Source organism: Xyrauchen texanus, chromosome 9 (assembly GCF_025860055.1).
Source record: "Xyrauchen texanus isolate HMW12.3.18 chromosome 9, RBS_HiC_50CHRs, whole genome shotgun sequence".
NCBI lineage: Eukaryota > Metazoa > Chordata > Actinopteri > Cypriniformes > Catostomidae > Xyrauchen > Xyrauchen texanus.
This window is the reverse complement of record NC_068284.1, coordinates 10,972,411-10,997,666: the sequence shown is the minus strand read 5'-3', so window position 1 is coordinate 10,997,666 and position 25,256 is coordinate 10,972,411. Positions and strand designations below refer to the sequence as shown.

General features: G+C 37.3%; 1 protein-coding gene across 5 annotated transcripts in view; it reads right to left on the bottom strand.

Annotated features, from left to right (window-relative positions):
* Positions 1 to 25,256, bottom strand: part of prkag2b (protein kinase, AMP-activated, gamma 2 non-catalytic subunit b) — a 51,818-nt gene that overhangs the window by 2,136 nt on the left and 24,426 nt on the right. Inside the window, exons 1-13 of one of the 5 annotated variants that reach the window (XR_007971222.1) lie at positions 23,302 to 23,979; positions 17,308 to 17,519; positions 13,180 to 13,231; positions 12,745 to 12,854; positions 11,126 to 11,207; positions 10,635 to 10,693; positions 10,271 to 10,316; positions 10,078 to 10,132; positions 9,740 to 9,866; positions 7,774 to 7,939; positions 7,549 to 7,586; positions 6,426 to 6,572; positions 2,534 to 2,763 (exon numbers count right to left, since the gene is read on the bottom strand). Coding sequence is in view for 1 of the 5 variants with exons in the window: in XM_052133542.1 (XP_051989502.1) it covers positions 2,670 to 2,763; positions 6,426 to 6,572; positions 7,549 to 7,586; positions 7,774 to 7,939; positions 9,740 to 9,866; positions 10,078 to 10,132; positions 10,271 to 10,316; positions 10,635 to 10,693; positions 11,126 to 11,207; positions 12,745 to 12,854; positions 13,180 to 13,231; positions 17,308 to 17,519 (1,188 nt within the window). In the remaining 4 variants the exon portion in view is untranslated. Of the gene's footprint in view, positions 1 to 2,533; positions 2,764 to 6,425; positions 6,573 to 7,548; positions 7,587 to 7,773; positions 7,940 to 9,739; positions 9,867 to 10,077; positions 10,133 to 10,270; positions 10,317 to 10,634; positions 10,694 to 11,125; positions 11,208 to 12,744; positions 12,855 to 13,179; positions 13,232 to 13,572; positions 13,667 to 17,307; positions 17,520 to 22,354; positions 22,431 to 23,301; positions 23,980 to 25,256 lie in introns of those variants that run through there. The other 4 variants (XR_007971223.1, XR_007971221.1, XR_007971225.1 and 1 more) reach the window with 4 other exon arrangements.

The following is a 25,256-nucleotide window of genomic DNA, read 5'->3' as shown; positions in this document are numbered from 1 at the left end:
AAACTTCTTATTTTTGCTATTAAAAGAACATTGCTTACAGCTCCAGACATTAAAATTACCATGCCAAACCTCATCTGAGAGATGCAAAGTGTTTCAAGCTGTTTCCCCAGCAGGCTTTAGAAGGGCACATTCCATATTCCAATCACTATTCAAACTTGTTTGCCATGAACACATTCTGTCACACTGACGTGCACAAAACGGGGGCAGCAGGGGCGCAAATTTAAAAGGTGCCCTTTTGATCATCCAGAAAAAGGGGAGACATTTTAATAAATTAAAAGTTAAAACAAAATTAAAATCTCGCCATAATCTCACAATAACAGTAATATTGTGTTATGAGATTTTTGTAAATATCTGGCATATTAAAGAAAATTCCTGCGATGGACTGGCGACCTGTCCAGGGTGTCCCCCGCCTTTCGCCCAATGTTAGCTGGGATAGACTCCAGCCCCCCGCGACCCTGTACACAGGATAAGCGGTTGACGATGGATGGATGGATGGATTAAAGAAAATTCAGCGGAGGTGCCTTTAAGAGCACGTACTACAGCAGATCCCAATCGCAAGTGATCCTCCCTATGCCCTATAGTGCAGAGCCCTTGAAGAGGGTACTCTGAAGGAAACATGGCATTAATGCATGAATGTACCCCTCGCTAACAGTCTTCCGGAAGGTCTGACTGAGATGAGATTCATTTTCTTACTTTCGTTTTGAACAAGCTTTCGAGTGGCATCCCCTCCCACAGGACAGCCCTTCAAGGAAGCAAAAAATGCAGTTTGGAATTCGCCCAACAACATCGAAGTGCCGTTACCTCAGAAGTGTAACGGGTCAGATAAAATGTCCACTCCATGTATTGTGTTGAGTTCATCAAAAGATAATACCCGATTGCTAACGTATTTCTGACATTGTGCACCACCAGTGGAGACAGATGAATTAATTATAATGGGAGCGATGGGTTTCAGTAATAGACATTCAATTCATGTTTTTGAGAATATTGACAAACTGAAGGAGACGGTTCAGCTAAAGCAGGTTTGGTTTTGTTGAAATTAATAAGCTATTATTTTATAAGAATTAGACAAATCATTTTCAGAAAAACACCATTAGGATACCACAGTACTGCAGCTCCCTATACGCGTATTACACAGTCTGTGTAGGGCACCAACTCCCTGGGGGGTACCAGAAATTCCACTGGCTGCCCTTACTTGTATGTTATATGTTACTCAAGGACCCTGTAGCATTCGCAGAACACAGTCATTCTCATAAAGCCACGGTACTGAATGATTGATCATGTTGATATTTCACGTTACAGTCATGGGACTCCAAGGTACTTTAAAAAATACCACGGTTTTACTAAGACACATGTCATAAACATGGGGTTATCACATGCTCTGAAAATAAATAAGAGTCATACCATGGTGCTTTTTGTGAGAAATATAACAGAATTGGCTATTATTTGTGATAAAGGAAAAATGTAAAAAATTAGGTACAATATGTACTGTATATACAAGTTAATGGTTAAACTCAAAAAGCAAAGAAATTAGTTAAGTATTTATTATTAAAGTGCCATTTTTTTTATCCTTCCGCCCCGTCCCTGCTAAGGTCTGTGCACGTCACTGTTCTGTCAGGTCAACTTGCAGTCATATACAGTATAGGGTTGCTCTGATACCAAGTTTTTGGTTTCAGTACGATATGAGCCCTGGTACCTCAGTATCGATACTATAAATCAACAAATAAAAAGCCTTAGATTTTTGATGAAATTACACAGAAAACAACTGATTAAAAGAAATGCATAAAGTCTTTCTGATACAAATTATGTGTTTTCCATTAACATTTTTCTGGATTCCATGTAAAATGTTATGATCAAATGGTGTTTAATCAAACCGATACATAAAGCTATAATCAAATAAAATAATAATAATAATATTTTGTTTTTACAAACAAATTGCAATTTTATTTTTGGTCAATTAAAATGCTGCACAACAGAGCTAGCTGCACAGTATTAATGGAAAAAACAGCGGATTACCTGTGACACAAGGCTGCTATGGCTGAATCACAAACACTTGCATTTGTGATATTGCTTACAAATAATAATGATGATAAAAACAACCATTTAATATTATATAATTGTTAATATATTATTGCTACGTTCTTAATATCGGGACTTTTATTTTGACAGACATTTGAGTTCTTACTGTTTTTTCCCCCATTAACGCTGGGATAATCCCGTGGCGACTCTTGAGCTGAAGTCTCCGAGCTGCACCGGAGAAGTTCATTTAAGTGTCATTTTGCTAATATGGTGAAATTAGCAACAAGATGATATTGTACAGTTAAAATTTCTGGCATCGCGATACTTCTCACCCTACACCTACAATACAGCACAACCCTAATTCAGTATAAGCGGTTTGTGCAATACAAAATCATTACATTGACCTACATCAGGCAACTGCTTATGATGCCATCATACTGTGCTTCGTTCATAACAATCATAACAAGCCAACAGGTTCAGCAGGACCAATCAGAACACAGTATATCTATGACTGTACCTGTGCTCAGGGGGTCAGAGAGGGACACTCATGTGAAGGATGTCCAGGGAGAGGAGAGGTGGGTCCGGGGAAAAGTTGAGAGGAGAGAAGGAAAAGTGAAATGGAAGATGGGATTAGGAATTCTGTGCGTCTATACCTGCGGGGGTGAGTACCAGCGCCTGCAGGATGTCAGACAGAGAGATGATGCCCTTAATACTGGAGTTATCATCCACCACAACTAGCCTGTGCACCTGCAGGACAGACACATTTTACACAATAAGCAGACAAACTAAAATCCAGAAGCAGAAATGAACCTGTTAGGGCAGCATTTCCAGGAAAATTCTGGGTTATTTTAAACCTAACATCTTTGGACAATATCTGTTGCATGTTGTCAATTACCACAGATAATTAATTTGTACCTCAGTTTGCAACAGCAAATGTGTTTACAGTAATACACTTGAGTTTGGATGTTACTTGGAACAGACAGGGTTGGTAAGCAATTTTATCACACCATGCTATCACATGGTGCAATTTCTAAGTGTTACATTTTGGAAAAATACTTCCAATAATAAGTGTAGAGTGCAAAATTGCACGCCCATGTTTCCAGAAGTATTTTTCCCATTCATTTTTTTCCATAGAGATTTCATAATATTCTTCTTAAAAGACTTCTAAGCCATGATTCATTTACCAAACCAACCTGCCTTATGGTGAATTACAACATTACAAACTTTGTTTTGAAGGAAACAAATATTTAAAAAGCAAAAAAATAGACAAAGATACAAGACTGTGTACCTTACATTTCATGAGGGAATAAACTACAATCAGAATAAAATATAATCACCACTCGTTTTTCACAAGCAATGCCATTGCTTCTCAAGGCATGATCATGATTTCAAGCTCGATCACACTTCCTAGTGCTTGACACATGCAGTGTGCTTGATGGTGCTAGGAAGTGTAATCGAGCTTGAAATGGTGATCGCCAAAAAGACTGCAGATGTCAAGATATCAAATTAAAAAGCAGTTAAATGGTGTATTTTCACCGAAAACAGATTGGATCGCTTCAGAAGACATTGATTAAACCAATGGAGTCTTAGGGGTCTCTTTTATGCTGCCTTGTTGTGCTTATACGAATAAATAAGCAGTTTGAGAGTGTTGGGAGTCAGTTGCTTCATTTGCAGTGCGTCATGTGAGTGGGCGGTCACTGCATATATCTTTTGCAACATTTTGTTGGCTGCAATTCTCTCATTGGTGGATCGGTCCTCAGGATCATGGGTTGTGTAGTTCTACACTAGGAATTATTCTATTAAATATGATTTTTTTTTAATTAGTTGAAATAATCAGGACCAATGGCTTCAAAAGAGGCATATACCATTGATTAACAACATCTGAGCTCATGGTTAACAGTCGATTTCCCTTTGGAAGAAATGTATGGGATTTTTACTTCCGGAACCGGTTGCACTGTTTATATATAGATAGTGTCCATGTTTACATGCACTTAAGAAAGTAGTTTATTCCAGGGTTTTTGCAGAAAGCAGCATTCTGAAATGTCATACAGTATAAACGAGAATGCAGATTTCCGTTTAAGGTATTAAGAGAAAGTGGTTTAACACAAAAGCGGCATTCTAACAGGTTTTTGAAGAGTGCGCATGTGCGTGGAACAGACCAAATAGCAAACGTCATAGGATGGAACCAAACAATAAGTCACCAAAACATTTCTGGGAGTTCAGTGCACTATAAACTATAAGGGCTGCCCCCTAATAGTCAAGCAAATGTTAGTCGATGAGAAGAGTCTTGGTTGACCAAGTTTTGATTGGTCGGTTGGTCGCAGAAAATTGGTCAAGGGTGTAGTGTTCAAGTTGAAACCGACGAAAACCAGTATTACCGCAGGTTTGACACTAGGTGTTACGATGGGGTAATTTTCGTTAAGCGGGGTAAGGGTTAAGCCTACACAATAAAGCAAGACACCATGCTTTCAAACTTTGAACTTTATTTTTTAAACAAAAAAATTCAAATGAAACTGGAAAAATAAATAAAGTGCAATTAAAATTAAGTGTTGTTCAACTTTTTGAAAGATGGTTTTAAAACAGTTGTGAAGGGCAACATTTCTGCCAAAGAACCTACTTCATCTGAGCATTCTCTAACGGTCGGGTATTTAGTTGTCCGGGAAAATACACAATGTGTGTGAATAAATTCATTTTGTTCCCTCCTTTCACACGGTTATATTGTATATCTCCAATTACAGCACTGTGCCACATTTGTCTTAATATGGTCATCTATATCTTCAGCTTTAGTGTGTCTATAGGAAATATAAATGTTAGACTCCCAAACTTTACTTTTGCAAATAGAAAAGATTAAAATAGAAGAACAGGGAGCCCTGCAACAGATTGCATTGCCCCCACAGAATATCGAGTCAGTCTGGGATTACATGAAGAGACCGAAGCAATTGAGACAACCTAAAATATACAGAAGAACTGTGGTGAATTCTCCAGTAAGCTTGGAACATCCTATCTGCCAACAAGCCAGAAAAACTGTGTCCAGGTGTACCTAGGAGAATTGGTGCAATTTTGAAGGCAAAGGTGGTCCCACCAAATATTGATTTACCTTTAGGTTTACTGAACTTTGTATGATGTAAACTGATAAATGAAAACAATTTATGGCAATATTTTTGAAGACATCCACGCTATGCAACTTTTTTCACAAGTGCCTAAAACTTTTGCAAAGTACTGAACATCATCCCGGGCTGAGGTGAATATTGTTGCTTGAGTGATTTTGCATTGAAAATTAATAAATAAATAAAAAACTTAAAATCAATTTCAAATTGCACTCCACACTAAACAAAAAGAGTGATAAAAAAAAAATATATACATATATACACCTCTCCATTAACCATCAGACAATAATCCGTCTAATCATGCAGGTGGAAAATTATACAAATGAAGACATAAAAACATTAATAAATGTAAAAATAATAATTATAATGATGATAATAATAAATGAAATATAAATCATGGAATATAAATCATGGTTCGAGGTGAACGTGTTTAAGTCTTATTTTATATATTTTGTATTATTTTACGGCTGCAGAGTTGCGTTCACAATGACCTGCTCTGTGGAAATAAAGTGAACTGAACTCAAAACACCTCCTGAGCTGAGATGTCTGAGGTTATTTGCAGCACTCAGAGATGATAATTTTCTTGCAACTACAAAACAATTCAGAAGACACAAAGAAAGAGTGAGAACGTTTTAGAGACCGCACGCCTCTGTACACCCAGCGTGTCATACATGTGCGTAGACGCTTTTCGGTCACTTGTTCTTAATAATATAATAAAGTGTTTCTTCAAGCGTGTGTCTACGGGCAAATTATTTGTTATATTAATTTGATTATAATAATAGCCTAATAATGATAATAATTTAATACATTGGAAAACAAGCCAAATATCGTCTTGACATGGTCAAAGGCATCAGCTATTGGCGATCACTCTGTCCATCATCGATCCCTGAGATCATCGTCTGTCGGCACAACTCTAATGTGCCTTTCTCTCACAAAATGTTCAGACAGTTTCTTGCTGGTTTTTCCGACACATTCAGGATCATTACTGCTTTTGCCGGTGTCACTGCGGCTCACTCCTTATACAGTGAATGTAAACAGGAACGCTACTTTCGCAACTCACTTTCTGGTGTCCAGGTAAACAGTCACAGAGGGACGAGTCAAAATTATTGTCTGGGGTCAAATAAATAGTATTCCATAGAAGCAGTCCAAAAACATTATGCTAAAAAATAACTGGGGAATGTTTCTATAAATGTATCGCCCCTTGTGGTTTTTCACTTACTAGCAGAAAAAGCGAGAAGTGAAAAATCAAACCAGAAGAGAGAAATAAAAAATGACTGTATAAAAAAATGAAGTAAATCGCACCTCGGCTTTGACGATTCTGTCCACTATCGTCTCCAGAGTCTCATGCCGGTAACACTTCATAACCCCCTCAAAGTATTGTGTGCGATGCAGCAGAGCCTGGGTCACGGTGATGTCCAGGTTATTGTAGGTCTTCTCAGCAGCCAGGTTCTGCAAACACACCCATGACACTAATGAACAATGCAATGCTATAGCAACCTCTCCATACATATACAATGCATTATATGACAACACATAACTGGTATCTCAATGTCAATTACAATTTCACCCCAACCACAAATACATTATATGCTACTAATAGTAAATAGACCAAGTATTAATCTTTGGTGTATATCAAGATCTGCAAACCAGCCAGTTGGGCTGGTTTGAGTATTTCTGTAACTGCTGATCTCCTGAGATTTTCACACACAACAGTCTCTAGAAGTTACTCAGAATGGTGCCAAAAACAAAAAAGCATCCAGTGAGCGGCAGTTCTGTGGACAGAAATACCTTGTTTACATTTACATTTATGCATTTGGCAGACGCTTTTATCCAAAGCGACTTACAGTGCACTTATTACAGGGACAATCCCCCCGGAACAACCTGGAGTTAAGTGCCTTGCTCAAGGACACAATGGTGGTGGCCGTGGGGTTAGAACCTGTGACCTTCTGATTAAAAGCCGTGTGCTTTAACCACTACGCCACCACCACTCCTTGTTGATGAGAGGTCAACAGAGAAAGGCCAGACTGGTTTGAACTGACAAAGTCTACGGAAACTCAGATAACCACTATGTACAATTGTGGTGGTGAGAAGAATATAATCTCATAATGCTACTCTGAGATGTGGGTTGGTGCCGTTTTGGCGGCACAAGAGGGACCTACACAATATTAGGCAAGTGGTTTTAATGTTGTGGCTGATCGGTGTATATGTATCATCAGATTTTATTTTCCTAGGTGGTACTACAAATTAAATACATTTAATTTATTATTAAATACAAATACATTTCCTTGCTCAAAATACGTTTTCTGTTTTATAAATAATATTAAAGTAAAAAGTGAGACAGTCCCCTATAGCAAAGTACAGTACTACAAAAAGCTGCATTACGAAGAGGTTACAGCTCCAAAAATTAAGGAAATTACAAACTTACAATGACATCAAATTTGGAGTAAATGTCCACAACCTTTCCTGTGAGAAAAAAAAAAAAAGAGGCAAAGTACAGATAAGTGTACAATGAACATGTTTCTAAATATGGATGTAGACCAGATGTCTCAGTGCTTAAATGGTTTTGCATTTATGACAAAACACAGGCTTGAATGAAGAATGATTGTGGTATATAAATGAGCAGACAGAGCTTAGGAAAATGTGTTCTTACCTGTAACATCCACCACAGGCAGGGCAGATACTCTTCTTTCCACAAAGATGCCCAGTGCTTTAATAATGGGTGTGTCTGGGTGAATGAAAGCTATGTTGCTATATGTGCCAATGCCCAGTTCCTCTAGAGTCTGTCTCATGAATGCTGGTTTAGGCATCTCACACACCTATAACATCACAACATATACTGCGAGTACATGGGGAAATGCAGTTTTAGTGACCTTTTACGATTTAGATTAGCTGATTATCAGAATCAGAGCTTTATTGCCAAGTATGCTCACATACACAATTAATTTATTTCGGTGATAGGAGAAACAAGCAAGTGCAACAGAACGTTACAGTGAAACACAGAATATAAGAGTCATACAATAGCGGCCAAAAGTTTGGAATAATGTACAGATTTTGCTGTTTCGGAAGGAAATTGGTACTTTAATTCAACAAAGTGGCATTCAACTGATCACAAAGTATAGTCAGGACATTACTGATGTAAAAAACAGCACCATCACTATTTGAAAAAAAATTATATTTGATCAAATCTAGACAGACCCCATTTCTAGCAGCCATCACTCCAACATCTCCTTGAGTAATCATGCTAAACTGCTAATTTGGTTCTAGAAAAATCACTTGCCATTATATCAAACACAGTTGAAAGCTAGATGGTTCATTAAATTAAGCTTAACATTGTCTTTGCTTTGGAGTTGCCACAGTGTGCAATAGAGTGGCATGTCTTAAGGTCTATTTAAAGTAAAAAAATGGCAAACAAGAAACAGCTTTCACATATCAGTCAATCATTGTTTTGGGGAATGAAGGCCATATAATGCTTGAAATTGCCAAAAAACTGAAGATTTCATACAAAGTAGTACACTACAGTCTTCAAAGACAAAGGACAACTGGCTCTAACAAGGACAGAAAGAGATGTGGAAGTCCAGATGTACAACTAAACAAGAGGTTAAGTACATCAGAGTCTCCAGTTTGAGAAATAGACGCCTCTCGTGTCCTCAGCTGACAGCTTCATTGAATTCTACCTGCTCAACACCAGTTTCATGTACAACAGTAAAGAGAAGACTCAGGGGTGCAGGCCTTATGGGAAGAATTGCAAAGTAAAAGCCACTTTTGAAACAGAAACTCAAAAAGAAAAGGTTCGAGTGGGCAAAGAAACACAGACATTGTACAACAGATAATTGGAAACCCCATTGAGCTTTTGTGGGATCAGTTAGACTGTAAGGTGTGCGAGAAGTGCACGACAAGACACATCTATGTCAAGTGCTACAGGAAGTGTGGGGTGAAATGTCACCCGAGTGTCTGGACAAACTGACAGCTGGAATGCCAAGGATCTGCAAAGCTGTCATTGTTGCATGTGGTGGATTTTGTGATGATTTTGGAGTAGTTTAAGAAGTTCTGAACATTTTATTTCAAACTGTAACAGTAATTGTTCATGTTATTAATGTTCTGACTATATTGTGATCTGTTGAATGCCACTTTGGTGAATAAAAGTACCAATTCCTTTCCATAAGAGCAAAATCTGTACATTATTCCAAACTTTTGGCTGTTAGTGTACAATAAATAAAAAAATAGATAGGACATACAACATAGAATGGCATATGTATATGAACAAGTGATAATATACAGTATTTGCAAGGTAGAAGGTAGGGGTATGTACAGTTATTTAATTAAATATAATTGAATTTATGAATGTATATGACATATTTATGCATTATAGAACTATGGGAGTACTGAAGGCAGTTTACATGTTCATGTGGATAATTGCCTGAGGGTAAAAACTGTTCTAATGCCTGGATGTCCTGGTGCAGAGCGCTCTGTAGCGCTGGCCAGAGGGCAACAGTTCAAAAAAGGGAGTGATAAAGAATAATATATATATATATAAAATAAATACAAAAAAGTATGATAATTGTATGAATAGAACCACTTCCTTCTAACTTATCGGTCTTTTATGTTCCCATACTTACAAAGAGCTGCAGAAACTTGAGGATTCTCTTGTGTGTGAGGATATACAGAGCATTTCCTGTGACAGGATCGATCACCGGCAAACGATGGATCTTATTTTTGATGAGGGAGTAAACGGCATCGAATATACTAGAAAAAAAAAAAAAGAGAGTTAAAAACTAAATGCACTAGGTTTCCCAATTAACAGTTCTGCAAACCCTAATGAAAAGATAATAGCTGGGTTAAGTCATGTGAATGTATTGGTGATTTCGTTTCAAATTAGGAGAATGTTCCCAAAAACATCATGCAACGAATGTGATAAAATGCTCTACAAAAATATGATGAGGTCCAAATGGCTCACCTTGCATCTGGAGATATGTTGACTAAAGGTTTAAAAGTTTCTTGCAGGTAAAGTTCTGTTGGCAAAAGCAGAAAAATACAAATTAAAACACCTTAATCAATAATGAAAATGAATAAAGGTAAATGATTAGACATGGTGACATTTCAAATGAGAACAAGCCATGGTAAAACTCTCTGAAATTAAAAATATTTACCTCTCCAAGTCTGGATTTTATGCTCCTCCAGCTCATATATTTGCACCTGAGGCATATATTAAATAGAGCATGACTTAAAATAACGTTAAGAGTCATACATACGTAATATGAACACTGCTGTATTGTGAATATACCAAATGTAGCAGCTCAACTTCTGTGTCTACTAGGAGAAAATGCCAAAAGCTTAATTCTGATTTGGCACTCGTATTTAATATTCTATAATTGCCTCCATGATCAGACATAAAGCCAGTGCTACCAAGCAAGATCGCAAGTGACCAGCCAAACAGAAAATATTATTGTATCGTAATATGTCATCTAATGTTATGAGGTTGCATTCGATTGTCCGTGGTGTCTTAACTCTTACCAGTGGTGACTTGTAGTATCTGTGCAGTATGATGATGAAATCTGTGATGGTTAACATTCCTAATGAGGAAACATATCATGAGTTATAAAAACCACAACCTGAAAGATCTTCTCTTTGCATGTATCTAACAATAGTTCAATAAGTACAAAAAAATCCATGAAGGAAGCAGCCAACCAATTTCAACCATGGTTAGCTACCTAATCTATGCATTTCCAATTACGCTACAGGTGAACAAATAATGCCCTAAAGCAATGTTTTCATTGCTTAAAATATATTTTCGATTACTGATTAAGTATTCTGGCATTACGTTTAAGACGTAATGAAACATCCCTGAGCATTTAATCTCATTAGTCTGTGCATGATTATACAAGTTAAATGTTTTCTGCATGACTGAAAAATTACAATGAAAAAAAAAAAGACACCAGTAAAAACAATGAAGGAAATGCAGGTGAGAGCATGTGTGTGTGTGATTCAATGCAGTGATTTCTCACCCACAAAGCTTTGCTTTTTTGTTTCCCATAATGGGGCAGCCCGAACTCCATTAGCAACCAGGGCAAAGAAAGCTTTCTTTACCTAGAAGAGAACAAAGGGTTCACAACACAATGCTTTTTTCAGATACCATACAAGTACTTATAGAGTAACTGGTAGTGTGAGCTAAAATCACAGTGGACGCAATGAGTTGGGTGCAACCAGGGTGCACAATGCACTTTTTTTTTTCCTTCCACACCTGCCAATGGCAAGTGAAATTTACTCAGCAAGGGTCAGACTTTCATTCTTACAAAATTCAATATAAACCATGTAACATTGCAATATATGGTCCAATATTGTTCTGGCCAACTTGGAAGCAACATTTTATTTACTTACCAAAGCTAATCTTTTTTCTCACATTTGAGGCTTGGTGAGTATTAATTTTGGACCCTTGGTGCAACATTTCGTATGAAAATTAGTTTTCAGTCTCCAGTTTAGAACACCCAACCAGTCATCCATTAAATGAAAGTTTTTGTTAATCCTTCAATATAAAAGGCAGATCGAAACTACCTCTTCCTACTTCTATTTATGGCATATAAACGCCATACTCAAATTGATTTATATGTTTACAAAGCAAACAGGTACAACACTTGATCCTTTTGGAAACTTTCATTCACAAAATTCTATGACAACACAGTGTCGTTCACCCGAATTCAAATCAATGCATGACAACAAGATCATAAACATTCCAGTTTGGAAAGTCCTCTTCTCTGAGCCTATAAAACTTGCCCTCAGTCAGAATAAAGTCAAAAGGTTAAGTAGTTATATGGGTGTGTTGCTCCCCAACCCTAATAACTGCACATACCTGCACAAGATTACTGTTTAACCATAACAAACCCAGCTTTATGACTGCTCGCCGTCCACTTCAAAGAGACCCCATCCATTTAAATCACCAACTTAGATTTATTTAATGATGAAACTTTAACCACAATGACTTGGAAATCATGTGCTGGAACTACAACTGAAACAAAACTGAAAAAAGTAACCAAATCACCATGTAGTTTGCCTGAGCATGTCTTATAGGAATATTTCACCCCCAAACAAAGTGTTGTTAGCGAATCTGTTTGACTGACTTCTGTGGAACAAAATAGGAGATGTGTTGAATGGTTGAATGTACTGAACGTAAAAGAATATACTGGTCTTGACACTCTTTTCCATACAATGAATATGAATGGGGACTTGGGTTATCAAGCTCCAAAAAAAATAGAAGTATCATAAGAGTAGTCCATACAACTCAGAAGGAAAAGACAAGTCATACTGTATGTCATAGGTTGACTAGTTTTAAGATACTTTTGGGTACTTTTTATACATTTTTTGTTGCTCGACAGCCACATTCATTATATGGAAACCACGTGGACAGTACATTTTTGGACAGCATATCTCCCTTTGTGTTCCATGGAAGGAAGAAAACCATACGTGTTTGGAAAGATGCGAGGGGAGGGCGAGTAAATAATGACAGAACTTTCATTTCAGTTTTGAACTATTCCTTTAATGACTGTGCTACTGTAAACAAAGCTTTAGTAAGGCCTTTCTCGTTGTTTTCAAGCGCTGGACATCAGCAAAAAGTGGAAATGTAGCCTACCTGTAGTGTAGTGTCAAAGACCACTAGTTTGGAACTGGTGGGGATGAGGTCATAGCACTTGTGGGATTTTATAAAGCGCATGTAAATGTCACTGTCTGGCTCTTCAGAAGCTGAAAACGGAAGAACTGAATGTAGTCACAAAATGAAAATGATACTGCATTTATAAATAGACAAACATTTTTGATACATTGTCTGTTTCATCTAATACTTAAATGTTGCAGTTCAACTAAGATCTGGTTGAACAAGCAATCCCTCCCAGATATAACCTAGAGTTTAGTTTATTACATCAACAAAGGCATGCCATAGAAAGTGTAAAGTTTACATACACCAAACCAATATTTAAGAGCAGTATGACACTGAAAACTAATTAGTCAAATATAGTTCAGATTTCTAGATTTGTACATGGTTTTGGCAAGATGAATGAGCATAAATTACCTTCATCATCAAGTTCAAGTTTTTCCAGCATGCCTTCAGCAAGTCTGCAACTCTAAATCAGAAAAACAGAAGCAGATGATTTGACCAAGAATCACTTTCTTCAACTAAGTCACTTCACAAAATAACCTCTGTACATTCTTCACTGTTAAATTCTATAGAGTAGTTTCGTCCATATTTCGTTCTCCTAATATCTGCAGAAAAGCTCTCTGAACACACTTCTAGTCGAAAGCAGAATGATCTTAAGTTTATAATGATCTCCAGCCACCATGGTCACTCATCCGAGGCCACATTAAGGATTCATTGCGAGCAGAGGTGAAATATTAATAGACGTACACCCCTCCCGTCGAACTGACATTGGACCATTCCGAATCTAGTTCAACAATCGTTATTTACCTTAGCGAAATTCCAGCGCGGGGGAACACTACTCGCAGGTAGAGTACATTTCGGGTGCAATATGTCAACCCTTTGAAACGATAACTTTGCCCTATATATAGCTCTGCCGCTCTCTACTGGCGGTGGACGAAGCGAAAGCGTCAAACGACGCAACGCGAATCATTAATTCATGACTCACGTATCAACAAAACCAAACAGACTGGCAAATATATCTGACGCGTTTCTGTCTCAAACGCGCCTATGACAATGCAGTCTAAGAAGGCAGCTCCCTAGGTTTTTAGACAGCCAATGCATTGGATCTAATTTTAGCTCACAGTTTAGTCACAGGAATTAAGGTATCTGATTCTGCAGATCATCAGATCAATACAGTGCATTTGCCACAGATAATGAGTACAAAAATAAGGTAAATCATAATAAGAAACCTTCTTGTATTTCCAATTTTATTTAATTAACAATGGGATTTTTTGTTACATGTCGCAATTGGGACTAATAGCTGTACAACAGTACTCCATAACATTGTCCAGCAGACATAAAAGATATAAAAAAGATATAAAAGTCTCAATTGTAAAATATATACTGTAATATCATAAATATGAGATGATATCTAAGCGATCTAACTGTCGATATGCAAAAATAGTTAAGGTTCAATATAACAATGCCACATCACAAAATCATTGCAGTACTGTTGTTCACTACATCAGTGGTTCTCAAACCTGTCCTGGAGGCCCCTCAACAACACTAAACATTTTGGATGTCTCCTCAATCAAACACACCTGGTTCAACTCATCAGCTCATTAGTGGAGACTCAAATTCGTGGAGTGGAGACTTAAATTGGGTGTGACAGAAAAGAGCGACATGCAAAATGTGGTGTGCCAGGGGGCCATTGCACTACATAATGATATATTATTCTCTCTTTTAAAATAACAAACCAAAATGTTGTCATTGTGATAAAGTTAGATTCATAGTAACTAATTAATTTAGACTAATCCATTACTAACAAAAAAATGTTTAAGAAGCATCAAGTCAAAAGAAATGGACACTAAAGGCAGGCATGACATGGTCAAGATTGCCTATACTCTAACCCAGTTGGTGCAACAGATGGTTCAACAGATGGTGCACAAACACATTGCTGACACTAACAATAGGGGCTGGCTGCAGACTACGGGGCGAGTGGAGCTCCATTCAAAAGCGGAAATACGTCACCTCCACTGCGCCGGAGCGCATATATACGTCACCTCTACTGCGGCCTTATACTGTCTATGACTGCGACCGAGCATATATATATATATATATATATATATATATATATATATATTTATTTAACCAAGCGCATATATACGTGACCTCACCTAATCTTCACACACAATATCAAAGCAGTATACTAAACTTTTACGAAGTGGAGGTGACGTATTTCCTGTTTGAGAGTGGAGCTCCAATGGCCTACAGTCTGCAGCCAGACCCTTCTCGACACTAAGGCTGCATTTACACTGCAAGGGTTAATGCACAGATCCGATCTTTTGACTGTATCTGATTTTTTTGTCCCTCCTGTTTACATTCACTGCTGACACGACTAGTACCTGATATCGGTGTTTACATTAATCTCCCGATCAAACTCAAATGATTCCATTGCTGATTGCTTTCACTTACTGTATGAGTGCCATAGGTTCTCTTGGGTTTTGAATGGCCTTGTGCTATTTAATATTTTAAAAAGTAGGCAAAATTGCACACAACTGCAATTAATTCAGAAAAAAGGAGAAAGCGACTTTTTACTGCTGCCATGGTAAGCACAGATTTAGTGATTTCAACATCGGTCAGACGAGGAGTGTGGCTAAGACATAGAAGTCAAGAGTGGTGGGACCAAGTCCACACATTTGACAGACAAGCGTAAGAGCCTTTTCATTTAGCACATTTTAAAAACATTGAGGGATAATTCAAATGCTTTCTACCACTTTAACAGTCAGGGTTTTCCTTTAATTAAATTTTTTTTGGCAGCCATCAAAGTTAAATTTTAGGTTGCCAAAACAAAAGTAATAATATTAATCTCGTGCTCTGCAGTTTGTAAGAGCTAAATATGCTTCTCACAGGGCTCCAGACTGTGACTAAAATGGTTGCATATCAAATAATTGATTGTGACAATAATCACATCTAGTTGCCATTGGCGACAGTCGGGTTGCCTAACCCATAAGTCATATGTGGTTTCGTCAGATATCTCCTTGTAAGTTGTTGAATACATCTTTAGAGCAAGCACAACCAGTGTGTCTCATGACACTTTTAAAGAAAGTCTAAGGCAATATTAAAACAAATATTTTATTAAATTATATATATATATATATATATATATATATATATATATATATATATATATATATATATGAGATCAAATTTTGACAATTAGGACACTTGTGGGACTTTTACACAACTATTACACAAGGTGCAAACATTCATTGATGCTCAAGAAGACAACAAACTACTATATGCAAACTATACTTTATGTAATTATCTGTAATGTAGATTGTAAAGGGCAGTACTAAATAAAAAAATCTTTTATCTCTTATATTTGTATAAATTATGAAAGGGGTGTGAACATTTGAGATGCAAACTTATCTTCTCAACAATATATTCTGTTTATTAAACCTCAGATTTATGGGTTATCCTTTTCTATGTCTTCCTTTTCTTCGGCTTTTGTATCTTGTTTCTGAACAACAATATAAATCGAGCAATTCTGTGATTTGGCGACTAAAAACAGCCATTTGGCTCTTTAAGGTTTAGATTCAGGAGCCAATGGCTCCGGGGTCATTTTTTTAGTCTGGAGCCCTGTTCTCATCAGAAACGGGCAAGTGAAGCCTGGACTTATGTGAGCGTCACGCAAACCACATAGTGATTAGAAAAGTAGAGAGAGACACAAGTGAGATGAGATATTCTAAGTGTATTCCAATGGAATTCATGGGATATTGTTCTGGTGGCAATATTGGTGAATGGCAATGTCTGATGTGTTCTTTAATTTGCGATGGAAGAATTAACAGAAAAAGGCAAGAACCCACAACACTTTAACTATGGATGAATGTAGCGCAACCTCATCACATAATTACTTACGTTGTTGTGTCCACATAACGAAAAGGCATTTGCATTTACACCTTATTTAAATGTGGTCAGAATGCGGCCCTCACCACCTGTATGTGATTTCAGTGATTAGATCACAATTCGCTCAAAATGTGTCTTGGATGCATTTACACCTGTCATTTAAAGTGCTATCCGATAGCATCACCGAAAACACATGTTAATGCAAAGTGTAAATGGGGCCTAAGATCAATCACTATGTTGTAACAGTTCATTAATATAGTATATGGTGTGTAAGGTATATTCATGTTTGTAAACAAGAAAAAGCTTTTTCCCAACAATATGTTGTCATTGAAAGACACTTCAAACTAAGTGATCGTAGATAATCAACCAAACTTCTATGATAAAGTACAGTGAAGTATTTTAATTTTTTTAAGCTTATCTTGTACCCCAAAACCCATGAATCTATTTACACTTGCACATATTCAGACTGTTGTGTGAGGTTTAATACATCAACGATTCAGTGAGACAGTGTTGTAATGGCTAGCTCATTCGGGTCACTCAAACAAACAGATTGCAATTCCCCTTCATGCTAATGGTGCAGAATTTACACACTCCACCTTTAGTCCTTAAAATATTGTAAAGCCCAGAAAACACAATGTGAAGTTGTTCACTCACCTGGCGTGAGGTAGAGTTAGAGGTGTACAAGGCGATAGGGGGTTTGGTGGAGGAGGGGGTCAGGCTGAAGCGCTGACCTGTATCAGGGGGAGAGGAAAGCGAGCGGGTGCGACGTTCCTCCACATGTTCCGAAGGACTGGGAGTCTCCAAAGGGAAGATTGGTGGAACTGGATGCTGCGTCGGGGTGGTGGGGGAAGTGGAAATTCCAGAACCTGTGAGGCACATCAATACAGAAGACATTTAAGTGGATTGAGTTCAGTAGTATCATTAGTTTAAGGAAACAGCACATTTTGTGCAAATGCAAATTAGTGGCATCATAGGAAAGAAGTGCATAAAAAATGCCCAGAGTAGAGCTGACATGTGCAAATCGAGTAGTATTAGCTTTGCTATCTAAACTTTGTTTCTAGGATATGTTGTAAAATTGGTCTTAACCTTTGCCTGGACAAATGATTGTGGCACAGCAAAAACAGTTGAATCAACCAATAACTGACTATACATAATGAGAGTAGTGCAATAAATATTTTGGCACGGCAATATGTACTACTGCTCTAGCAAAAAGTATTTTCCTACGAAATGGTGCATGCATGTCATGTTGGAATTACCATAATTATGAGTTTCAATGTTTTTAAAAACCTTTCACATTTCAAGTTTGAACTTTGTCCCATTTGAATATTGTCATTATACTTCATAAAACACCAAAATGGCAGCAGCTTCAACAGTTAAAGACAGTTAAGTTCTATTATGTTTTGCAATAGAACATACAGTAGATGTGAAACAATTTAGTGATTAACTATTTTTCAACAGTACCACATATAGATCAATATGAGCATTGCCATTGAAACAAACAGTTTTTGATTATGAGGACGTGGACTGCAGAATCACCCAGTTGTCATCTCACGATTGTGGTAATTCAGATAAGATGTAAAAACACAGCATTTCTCTCTAGTTTAACATGACCCTGACTTTGACATTTTGAAAACTGATGGTAAATTTCTTAAACCTTATAGACTAACAAACCAAAACTAAAAGACATTTTAAAAACTTTAACTACAACTAGATTAACATACCAATGAACTTGACAGAGATAGAGTTAGTTATAGAATTAGTTATTCCTGCTTAGAGCAGTATTCACCAGAGATTCCACCAAAAACCTGTGTCTCATATGACAGCCCTTACAAATGCACGTTACATTACATGTTATTTACAAAGTAACATGTTACTTGAGCTCTAAATAAGCTTCAGAGCCACAGTATGAATGATGGTTTTGATCACAGTACATTCCTTTAATTCAGTTAAATGTTAAATATGACTGGACATATGTGTTTAAAGGCCTACCGCTGTCTCTCTGCTATCGAGGCATTTAGCTGGCAATAAAAAGTAGGTCCCTATGATTCATCAACAAGGGTTTCCAATGAAAAGTTGAGTTTTGGGCTGGTAAATGTGTATGGCAGAGTTTAGGCTGCATAGACAACATTGGGAAATGACACATCAAATGAAGATGGGTGCAAGTGCAAGTGGCAAAGACATACCATTGTTGCATTTGGCAGATACTTTTATCCAAAGCGACTTAAAGGACATTCAAGATATAGTTTGTTTGTTCCCTGGGAAACCAAAACCTGTTATTAGCAGCATGCTCTACCAGTTTTCTTTTTTGTTTGGATGTGGACAGACAATAGAATGAAGGAGGTAATGATACTGTGTAGTTTAGTGCACCAGACGCATCACTTCATTTTCTAATCCTTCTTTGGGTTGGGATTCAGGGAAGTCTCCTTCCTTGTAATGAAGTAAGTTGACCTCTCCCAGTAGAATTAACCTTTGGAGCATATTGGCTGGGTGGTATGACAAATATGCTACAGGCTTTCTCTGCCATCCCTTCCCACATCATTACAACAGAGAAGCTAGGGTTAGTTCAACTTCCTTTGGTGTTCTTTTTTTTTTGGAGATGGCAGCAAAGTTCATGGCCTACCATCTTTTCTTGGTGGCTAAGAGGCTGCATTGCCTCCACTCATCCTGTCAACTTTCTCCACCACTGTGGGTGGGAATGAAGTCAGGCTCAGTTAGATTAGTGTAGAAATTAGGGAGAGGTAAACCTCAAAGACATCTTGTGTATGCACATGGAAAGCCAGCTGTGGATAGGAAAGATGCTGGATTTAGGGCAGTAGAAGGAGCTCATACTGTAAAATCACTCTTGCTCAAGAAATAAGCCAAATTTGCCTTATTGAACTTGTTAATATGTCCTTTACACTTTTTTGGACACGTTACATAATCTGATTCCATAAACACCAAAATCTTTCACCATGCATTCGTCGTGGCCATGTTGTCTTTGTGAAGTTTGTGTTAAGCATCATAAAGAAAAAAGTCTACTATTGAACTACAGTACTGTCACATTTACGAGTGTTTTGTTCATGTTTTGAAGAATTTTTTTGACTTTGTCTTTTATTTTGAAATTAGATAACTTCCTTGGCTGCTCTTGTGTCTTTGTCATGTGGTTTCCTGTTTCCCTCACATTTTATGTGTCTTGTTCTTATTGGTATTTGGTTTATTAGTCTTGTTATCAGTTCTGTTCTGTTATAGGTCCGTATGTTATTAGTTCTGTCTTGTCATTGGATGCCTTGTTATGTTGTTACCCTTTTGTTTGTATTTAAGCCCTTATTGTCTCTTGTTGGTGTAATGTTTTCGTTCTTGATTATTATGTAGGCATTGTTCATAGTCAAGTTTAGTTTATGTTCTGATTATATTTTGTTTTGAATTCACATTTGGATACCAGCATTGTAAATAAAATTGCTCTTGGTTTCTAATACGTCCAGCCAGCCTGCCTGAATGTTACAAGTACCTACAGTGCCAGGGCTACTCCTAAGTTATTTATTTATAATGTTAAGATCCAGTAATAACCTTGCTAGTTTGCTACAATCTCCTCAGCTGGCATGTGTGGTTGTAAATAAAGAATGTCCTGTCCAAGCCACACACGATTAGTTTTAACGAATCATCAACACTTTTTCTTTTCACAATCAAGTTCTCCTAGGTCAATATTTTCAGAGATGTGCCCAAACAGGAGAATATTGGCACACAAACACCTTGGCAGAATAAAAACATCAGCACAATTTCATTCATTTCTGGTCGAACGTAAAAGAAGCCTTTTTGCCCAGTCATGCATTTTGCCCAGGACACATCTGGTACAGGTATAGTAACACTATATCACTCTTGATTAAACATGGACTCAAAGTAAACTTCTCATTTAAAGTGTTTTTATGCAGTAAATATTGAAGGGCAGTATGTATTCACAAGTTGGTGACAATCTCCTGACATTTAGCCAGCTGGCCGAGACCTGTTTGGTGTGTTGCTGCGTTAGCTTCTTATTTTAGCCTTGCCACTGCTACACATTCCACAAGGGCAGATAACACTCACTCACAGCACAGGGTCAGACCTCCAGCATGTAAATCTAACAGTTTGACACCTTTACTTGTTATTGTTAATGATTGGATTTTAGTAAGGGATTCTGGTACTAGACTTTTGGTTGCACAAATTACAGCTAACCCAAAAGGTCATTGCATGCTTTTAGTAAATTATATCCATGTAATGATAAAGTTTGCAAGATGTCCTCAAAGCTGTTGACACATCTGAAGAAATTAATGTAGTCTAATTGTGTTCATGCCAGTTTAAATTATATTTTTTATCCTTGCCACTTATTTGTGCAACTGTCATGCTACAAATGAAACACAGCGTTCTTGTGTGAACTTCACATTAACCAGATTGATCAAGAAGACTATTGACTAGCATTAAATCAAAATTAAGATTCTACTGATAGAGTGGTGAGGCAACCTGAACCGGTTTGATTTGCGTCAGGATCATTGTTTCATGTCATACACCGAAGCCCCTGAGGGACAACACTGAATCTCCAATACAACACTCCAGTCAGCTGATATAATGTGACCAATCATATGATCCTCTCTTAAAGGTGCGCTCAGTAACTTTTGTCTTTGTCATCTTTTACTTACACTGACACCCAGCGGCTTTGATGTAGCATCATTTAAAATCAATAGTTTTCAGTTTCAGATGCCGTTGTAGAAATTTTTTATTCATAGTCAACCTTGATTAATTTAATCAATGAGTGAAAGTGTCAAATGACAGGAGGGTTACTGAGATTGAGTGGTATTCAGCTGGTCATGTGATTCTTACATGGTAGCCCCCATATATGGACCCTCTCCATGTAGAACCAAACTTTTCTAAGGTTACTGATATGACTGGAGTCTTCATTTTTATGTGAATGGTCATTATTTCCTACATGTATTGCAAAATTATAATTCATGTCTTTAGACGTTAAACTACTTTATTAAGGAAAAAATAACTGAGTGCACCTTTAGTCATGCGTTTTTCCAAACATACGCCCATTGGTAGAACTTAGTGCCTGACAGGCAGATGAAGCCCAAACCTTAACGCTTTTTGAACCTGTAAGGCTAATCAGACTGTTAGGCACAAAGAGGGGCACATATTGCACCTAATTTGCAGTAGAGTTAAACTGGGACCATTACAAGTCATTGTAATGCAAGACCACATGCTTTTGCTCAAGTCAACATTAAATAAAAAAGTAACTGTTTAATACATGTTTCCAAACATTTTGTGAATGATTCATTGTTGCACATTTATAAAAAAAAATATGAAGTACATGTTTATCTTTTGTAATCTTTCATTAAAATGTAATAACTTACTCTGAAACAACTTTTGTTTAGTTCGGCTTATGGCACCAATTCATGATGGATAATGTTAAGTCCCTCTCTCTATATATATTTTTTTCATTGAATATCCTGTTTTACTCAGGATTATACCATAATACGGAAGTAAAATGTGTTGCGATCACCATTTTATGTTGTCTTTCTCCATGCCAAATAAATGCAGTACTCAAGATGCTTGTGATAAATACTGAACATGCTCTAAACATGCATTTTGAAACATGTAACAACAGACAAGCAAATATATTGTAAAGTTCCTGTTCGTGCTTCTACAAATTTGAGTTTAGTAATCAATTCAACAATGTAAAAGATTCGCAAACCTTAATCAGACTGCTAACAAGAGGAGAACTGTTTCAGCTGACTGTAGTGTCCCATTCATGGCGTACTCGTACTGTACTAATGGAACCCATTGTCACATTTTTCTTTGCGTCACTGTGACGAGGGAACTGCTTGCATCAGCTGATGGCTTCAGGGTCTAAATTAGGTCTGAAACTAGTTTCCCTGCCAAATGGTTAATACACAGACTTGCACAATACACAGGCTTAATGCACTCCATGCCAACACACTGTAACTGCCTTTACCTCTACACGGGAACATCTAGGCCATCTATAGTATTTTAATGATCTTGACACACAAAATAATGGCCAAGTCAGGAGACAATGTATAATGGGTCCAGTTCTAACAACAATATGTTTCATTGCACTTTGTGTAAGCAGAAGTCACAAATCCCCAATTACCGGGAAGTATTGTTTACACTAAATTTGAATTACGAACATGTTTTCACAACATGTTTTTGACATTAAATATTTTTGGAAAGTTGATGCCCTGTGGTGTGACCTGCTATACTTCATCTATACCTAATTTAAAAAGCATTTAGCTATTTCTTTATCATTTTGGTAACACAATTGGGTTGTATTCATTAACATTAGATAACTACATTAGTTTACATGAACTAACAATGAGGGCATCTTTTAAAGCACTTATTCATCTTGGTTATTTTAATTTCAACATGCACTAATATTTTTTTTAATTAAACGTTCTATACATTAACATTAGTTACAGCATTATGAACTAACAATGGTAATAGTTAATTGTTAGTTCATGATACCTTGTACATTTCTTAATGTTTTACTAATGTTGTAAAAATTGTGAAAAACAGCTCAACAAGACAGACTGTATCTTTCCACTGATTATCAGACAGATCATATCATTACTGTTTGTCTAGCTGAAGGCTCTATACAGAGATATGACCTGATAAGTACCGTACCAGACGGACATGGTGACTCTGACTGGCGTCTCGCAGTGAGTAGCTCCTCGTCCTTGCGCCTCTTGCTCTGCCTCAGACTGCCAAACCTCTTCATGGGGAAAAGAAGGCCTTACGTCCTGCCTGAAGATCAACCATACCCACCCAACTAAAACAATGATGTACGATACTGTAATGCTTTTAGGATAAAATAACTTGATGCCGGTTAAGCCAAAGAAAAGGAGCCGGTTTCCAGAAGAAATATTTGTTCTTGAATATGCCACCAGAAATCATGGAATCAAGCTTGGCTGAGGAGAGCAGAACCTCCAAAAGGTGCTGAAGATTAGTACCTCCTATACCTGTAGGTGTTTATGATGACCTCTTTCATCTGGTTGAGTCCTATTTAATGACTATTCCTTAACAGTCATATATCTCTTCTCTTTTTTTCAGTCTGATCTTCACAGATGTCCACAGCGGTATGTAAAAACAGTCCACTTGGATTCCATTAGTGCCCAGAGTAGAAATATTATTCTGGCTTTAGTCCAGTGTTATTGATCCTTTCTGATTTCCTGTGTCCACAGAACACATATTGTCAGGTGCATTGCTTACACTCTCAGGAAGAGTAAGAATGGCATATGACCCCCAGTGCTCCAGAGTCTCTCTCAGGAGTGATTCCTCGCTTTAGTCTTCGGTCCTTTCTCTCTCTCTGTTTGCTGAGAATGAAATGCGGTCTCCAGCCCTACCCTCTCTGCAGGAAATTGTCAGGTGCAGCTGTGTGTCTCTTTAAAATAGCATAGATGGCAGGAAGCTGTAAAAGGAGACAAGGCAACACAAGCCAGGCACACTTTTGGTTCAGCCCTCCACATGGCTCTGCCCTATAGCTTGACCACAGCTAGAGAATTTGCATGTAGAAACAAACTTTCTTTCACTCTTGTTTTACCAATTTGGTTTTTATATCACCCTCTATTTCTTCTGTTCTAGAGGTCGACTGAGGTAGAAAAGGTGTTGGAAAGAGTGGGGTTAATTGGCCGATAGTTTTTAAATCGATTTATTATATATATAAAAAAATAAAAATCGTAGTCTTTCATTACTATAACAGGCACAGACATAGAGCCAACAAAAGTCCAAAACTAGTAATATCCCAGATGTAGTTAATGTTTCAACCAAAATCCCAATTATAATCACAAAAAAGTGAAGACTTCTAACCATAAACACACCAGAAACAGACCAGGGACTCTTAATTTGAAATGATGGTGACTTGGCTTTGTTACAATGCTCTATATTTAAGGATGAACCAAATTAAGCTTTCTATAGCCTATACATTCACCAGATGAAAGGTTTTGTATACAGGTGAAACTCGAAAAATGAGAATATCGTGCAAAAGTTCATTAATTTCAGTAATTCAACTTAAAAGGTGAAACTAATATATTATATAGACTCATTACAAGCAAAGTAAGATATTTCAAGCCTTTATTTGATATAATTTTTATGATTATGGCTTACAGCTTATGAAAACCCCAAATTCAGAATCTCAGAAAATTAGAATATTGTGAAAAGGTTCAGTATTGTAGGCTCAAAGTGTCACACTCTAATCAGCTAAACACCTGCAAAGGGTTCCTGAGCCTTTAAATGGTCTCTCAGTCTGGTTCAGTTGAATTCACAATCATGGGGAAGACTGCTGACCTGACAGTTGTGCAGAAAACAATCATTGACACCCTCCACAAGGAGGGAAAGCCTCAAAAGGTAATTGCAAAAGAAGTTGGATGTTCTCAAAGTGCTGTATCAAAGCACATTAATAGAAAGTTAAGTGGAAGGGAAAAGTGTGGAAGAAAAAGGTGCACAAGCAGCAGGGATGACCGTAGCCTGGAGAGGATTGTCAGGAAAAGGCCATTCAAATGTGTGGGGAGCTTCACAAGGAGTGGACTGAGGCTGGAGTTACTGCATCAAGAGCCACCACACACAGACGGGTCCTGGACATG